This window comes from Sinocyclocheilus anshuiensis, unplaced genomic scaffold (assembly GCF_001515605.1).
Source record: "Sinocyclocheilus anshuiensis isolate Anshui unplaced genomic scaffold, SAMN03320099.WGS_v1.1 scaffold1372, whole genome shotgun sequence".
In the NCBI taxonomy this organism is placed as follows: Eukaryota; Metazoa; Chordata; class Actinopteri; order Cypriniformes; family Cyprinidae; genus Sinocyclocheilus; species Sinocyclocheilus anshuiensis.
In genome coordinates this window covers 644715-650772 of record NW_015546103.1, presented here as the reverse complement: position 1 = coordinate 650772, position 6058 = coordinate 644715, and the positions used below count along the sequence as shown (strand labels likewise).

The window sequence follows — 6058 nt, the reverse complement described above, 5'->3', positions numbered from 1 at the left end:
AGCCAGACCAGCAGAAGCTTAATTGCATGTGTCCAGTGCGAGCATTGCTTGAGTTGAAACTTTCCCCCTTCATGGATTTGAGATGTCGAGCCACCCAAGAGTGATTTGATTATTAAGACAAGAAAAAGGATTACTGTTGCTGTGACTCAAGGACATTTCATTGCACTATGTGAACATCTGCCTGATAGAAGTGGGAAAACATTCTGTTTTGCTTGGAAACTAGTAGGATTGAACCGACCGTTTTGTACTGAAAATCTCAAGAAACCATACAGACCATATTCATAGAAACAAAGGGTTTTTCAAAAGAGTACCAGTCATTGACCATTGAATGTAAATCTAATTTATTTGTTATTGATGAACATTTCAGTTGTGGAAATTTTATTTTTATTTTTTTAATGATTTATATGATAATCATACAGTATTTAATTTTATTTCATTTTGCTGTGTTCTTTATTCAAAATTTGCCAAAGACAAGGTAAACAAGCGGTGTTAGGAAACACTACACCAAAGATAAAATAGAATAAGAACCATAAAGTTAATCAAAAAGACAGAGTAGCTTAATACATATTTAAAGCTCAATAACACTAATGAGTTAAAGGCTACCTAAATAAGTAGGAGCAATAAATAAGATTACAACTTTTAAAAAGAAGAATTACAAACATAAAAGAGAAACCAACAGACATTCATATCTTGTGGATTGATTTTCTTGTTGTTCATTTTATTTTTGTCTTGTTTTCAAACCCTGGTGTATATTGTTAACTATATTGTTCTAAATACAGTATACACTGCAGTGTATTCCATCTAATGATCTGTGTTAATATTCATTAATATCACAAAAACTCTCCACGAACTGGTCCACTGTGCCAACCTATGCCGAGGGTACTTGTCCCATCTTGGTGTTTAAGACATAATTAGCGTAGCTGCTGTTCCAACCAAGCAACATTGATTTGTTTAACCCAAGCTAAAAAATAATAATGCTCATTTGATCAGATATAACTGCAGTACAAACTATCCTAGGTACTACCAAAAGTCCAGAGTTTTGCGACCTTAGGAGTGTGATGGATTGTAGCGTGGTAGAAGGCTAGTTAGGTACGCAGGAGGTAACCCATTAAGGGCCTTGTAGGTAAGTAATAATATTTTGTAATTGATACGGAACTTAATAGATAGCCAGTGAAGCGACTGTAGAATTGGGGTAATATGATCATATTTTCTTGACCTGGTAAGGATGAGTAACATTGAGAATATCACTATATATTGTTGCAACACTGCCGCCACGACCAGTCTGACGGGGCTCATGCTTATAACAGTAGCTTGGTGGAGTAAACTCATTTAGACCAATATAATAATTTGGTTTTAGCCAGGTTTCAGTCAAGCAGAGTACATCAAAACTATTATCTGTGATCATTTCATTTACAATAACTGCTTTGGGTGCGAGTGATCTAATGTTTAGGAGCCCAAACTTTAAAAATTGTTTTTGTTCATTTATTTTACATTTTTCTGGTTTAATCACGATCAGATTTTTTTCTAGACCCTGCATTAAATTTATATTTTGACCTCACTATTTGGGAACAGACACAGTCTTTATAGATTGGACAGCGCAAATACTTCTACTTAAGTGGGTAGAGCAAAAGTCATCATGGCAGTTATTTGAGAATTTGAGAATGTAGATATAAACAAGCAAGCAAAAATAATGCTTGTCTTCACAACGCTGCTTACATACAGAGAGCTGGTCTACTCACACTTCAGCAAGACCATTTTTGTCAACCACCTTCACCAGAAGGCAGAATATCTTATTCACTTACATCAAACCACTTCCTCTAGACTGGAGTAACTTCCTTCTTCTTTCTTTCTACAAGAGCTGCACATCAGAACTATATTCTTTGTTTTTCTCATTGTGATGGATGGTTAAGGGAATTTGGCCTTTGTTTTCCCTCATATATATCTTCCTGTGAAACAGGAAGCCATGGTTGGACAATTTCATGTTCGTAGTCACCCTGGTGTGCTAAAATACGTATATATACATTTCAAATGTTAAATAGTCCCAGTAGTGTTTGCTATGGTACGAAAAACAGTGAAATTTTACTGGTAGGTACCAGCTATTGAATTTGGTTGACAACAACAGTTTTAAATTGTGAATTCAGTATTGTGAATTTAACTTTTCTTTCTTACACCCTTTATTATTTGTTTTTTACTATGAAATACAGCCTGAACAAAATTGACAGAGAAGTCTGTACATTTAAGTCTGGAAAATAATTTATGAAATGGAAAATACGTTGGAATCCTGTAGATTTTTTTTTCTTGTGTATTTATTAAACCATAAACAAGTAAACATACATAGTAAAATGTTTAAGTTGTAAAACTTCTGTTTTTGTCTAAGATTTATACCAAGTCAACACTTGCATTTATCATTCCCATGCAAAACTGTGTAAAAAAGTGGGTAAAAATTGTTGTCCCACATGCTTATTTTTGTTTCCCAATCATTAGTCGTGATCTTATTGGTTGTTCTGTAGGTGTCAGTGTTAAATCGATTGCATAAAAACATGAATGCTATTCCTGGACTTAACAGATGTGCTCTCTCCTCTCCTCAATTGCAATGAAGACCACTGTGTTCATTCTACTGGTTGTGGTTGTGGGTATGTAGATCTCTCTTATCAGTTATTCTGGTAGCACTTTATTTTGATAGTCCACTTTAGACATTCTACTAACTATAAGCAACTTTGCAACTAGCAGTCATTAGTATTAGTAGACTGTCTGCTGCTAACACTTTATTTTGATGGTCCTCCAACAGACTATACGTATCTTTGTGAGTAGTCAACTCATTCTACTAAATCTAACCCTAACCTAACAGTCTACAGATATTCTAATATTTAGTTAGTTAGTTGCAAAGTTACTTATAATTAGTAGAATGTCTAGTGGACTATTGAAATAACATGACAATTAACAATTGTTAGTTTATACCTACACTGACCTGTATTATAGATAGTTTTTAACATTACTGTTAATTAAAGAACAATACATTTTTATAAAGCTTTCAGCTCAGGAGATAAAATCATTGGAGGGTATGAATGTCAGCCCCACTCCCAGCCCTGGCAAGCTTACCTTAGCGATAATAGAACCGCATGTGGAGGATCTTTGATTAATGAAAGTTGGGTTGTGTCTGCTGCTCACTGCACATTCTCGTGAGTATATAACCTCACTTTTTTATTCATGTTACTTCATCAATCTCATTTTTCACTATAGAGTACCTTTCAGTTCCATTAACTAGTCTATTGAACACTGGGATCCAGCTCTACTTTGGAATATTTTAGTTTGAAATGTATTTGTACATTTATGAGTTGCTTGTCAAACAGACGTAATCGTCTCCGCATCCTGCTGGGAAAGCACAAATTGCATGCTGCTGAAAACACAGAGCAGAGGATCAGAGTAGAGAAGATCATTCCTTACCCGAAATACAATGATCAGCCTCATAACAATGATATCCTGCTGATCAAGCTGAGAAAACCTGCCACCTTCAACGAGTATGTGAAGCCAGTCCCTCTGGCAACCAAATGCTCCTCTGCAGGGGAGAAGTGCTTGGTTTCTGGATGGGGCAGAACTGAAGGTGAGATGGCTGAGTAATGAAAATCTTCTATATATACTTTAAAATAAAACGTATATTAAAACTTATTTTATTTTGTATTAAAATTTTCTATATATATTTTAATATAAAACTTTTAGTGGTATCACTTTACTTGAAGGGGTGTGCATAAGACTGACATGACGCCTTCATAATCATGACATGACACATGTCATGAATATGAAGGAGGTTTTATGCATGTTTATGACAACTGTCATTAAGTGTCATTCGCTCAGTTATGTCATTTTTAATGCAAATATGACATTATTTGACCTAACCCTAACCTACCCCTACCCCTACCCTTACCCCTAACCATAGCCCATAACAAAGACATCTCAAACAATGTCATCTTTGCATTAAAAATTACATAACTGAGCGAATGACACTTAATTACAGTTGTCATAAACATGCATAAAAAACCTTCATATTCATGACATGTGTCATGTCATGATTATGTAGGTGTCATGTCATGATTATGAAGGTGTCATGTCAGTCTTATGCACACCCCTTCAAGTAAAGTGTAACCCTTTTAGTTAGCATCCTTTTTGACAAAAGATTCCGAGCTTGATGCATGATGGGGCCTCGCTCCATGCTTGCGTCAAGCCTGCATGCAACCATTAGATCTGTAGAAGATGAAAAGTTTTAACGCTGCTCATATTCTCTTTTCAGCTGGCTCTGCTTCTGTCCTGCAGTGTTTGGATATGCCTGTACTCTCAAAGGCGCAGTGTAAGCGTGCGTATGGTACAATAATAACTAAAAACATGTTCTGCGCTGGATTCATGGAGGGAGGGAAAGACTCATGCCAGGTATGTAATTGATATTGATTAAAAAATTTTTGTGTTTGAAATTTACATACAAATGCACGTTTTTCCTTTTCACTTTCCAATTTTCTTCTCAGGGGGATTCAGGTGGCCCTGTAGTGTGCAGCGGGAAACTGAAAGGTGTTGTTTCCTTTGGCAAAGGCTGCGCTGAACCAGACTTTCCTGGGGTTTATGTTGAGGTGTGCCGCTACACTAGCTGGATCAAATCCATCATAGCTAATAACTAACTGTTTATTCATTCTGGTTGGTCCTTTACAAGTTAATTTTCCTAAATATCTGTAATTAAGTCAAAGTCCCTTTAAGGCAAGTCATCTAATTTTGAAATGCCTCTCAGATAGCTATTTCAGTCATGCAAGTACAGCTCCTATCTATTTGAATGAGGAAACATCAAATTCTATAGCAGCCAGAGCTTCTAACAGCAGCTGCAGTGATGCAATGACTTTACCAATTAGTGATTGGCTCTTTTATTTAGAAAGCGGGACTATTCATTTTCCTTTTTCTATTTTCCTTTGCATTTTTGAGTGCAACATCTTTGTATATCTTAATCTTTGAATTAAATTCACTCTGAAATAAGTATGCGTTTCTGTCTTTTATTTGTATGTTTTAACGTTTTCTTTAACCATGGTTGCTCCCCACCCCTAACACTATGTTGCTACAGCATCACCCTGGCATGGTACAATGAAGTACCACATCATGTGAGTGTGCAGTGTCACATACTTCAGAGTATTGACAACAGGGCCATCTGCTGGCTTGTAACATTTACAAAACTGCCTGAAGCCTGAAAAGTTTCATTAAATGAAAGGCCAATTTGGGTTATTTTGTCATCCACTCATGGATCAAATATAGACAAATATAGACGCCTTTTTATGGCGGGACAGAAACCTCTCATGTTTCATTTAAAAATATCTTAATATGTATTTTTAAGATTAACTAAAGTCTGATCAGTTTGGATCAACATGACAGAAATTTTTACAGAATTTTCAGCTTTGGGTGAAGTTTAACTTTAAGCATACAACGTAACGTTTTGCCAATATAAATGGTTAGAAAGGTGCAGTGCCAGTATGATAAATAAATAAATAAAATAACATTATAGTGATACACTTGTGCCTGATAGAAGTAAAAACAGCAATTCCAACAATTCCACCTAGAAAACAGTAGAGGGAAACATTAAAGGGGTGGTTGATTGGGATTTCAATTTTTTAACCTTAGTGTGTAATGTTGCTGTTTGAGCATAAACAATATCTGCAAAGTTACGAAGCTGAAAGTTCAATGAAAACGGAGATATCGTTTTTTAAAATTCTGGCAGTTTAATGCCTACAAAAATGGCTCGTAGGGACTACGAGTTACTTCCCGGGTTCGTGACATCACAAACCCAGATAAACCCCGCCCTCGGGAAAAGGCAGCAAAGGGGGCGAGGCCATGCTGCGCTGCTTTAGAGAAGAGGAAGAGAAAACTAGGGGTGCACGTAAAAATCTATTCATAAATGAATCGCGATTCTGTCTTCTAACAATTTTAATGGATTCACAAGTTTCAAAATCAATGTTCTAAAGCAGCGGTTCTCAATACGGTTCCTCATGTCCCCTTGCTCTGCACACGCTCTGCATCTCTCTCTCTCTCTCTC

The 6058-nt window shown here is 36.2% G+C and overlaps 1 protein-coding gene across 1 annotated transcript; it reads left to right on the top strand.

The window, feature by feature from the left end:
* The first annotated feature begins 2576 nt into the window (after positions 1-2576).
* LOC107700592 (trypsin-3) lies at positions 2577-4972 on the top strand. The gene is made up of 5 exons (XM_016502311.1): positions 2577-2633; positions 3029-3179; positions 3351-3601; positions 4286-4422; positions 4515-4972. The coding sequence occupies exons 1-5, from the start codon at positions 2594-2596 to the stop codon at positions 4662-4664; spliced, it is 729 nt and encodes a 242-aa protein (XP_016357797.1). The 5' UTR covers positions 2577-2593; the 3' UTR covers positions 4665-4972.
* The last annotated feature ends 1086 nt before the right edge of the window (positions 4973-6058 follow it).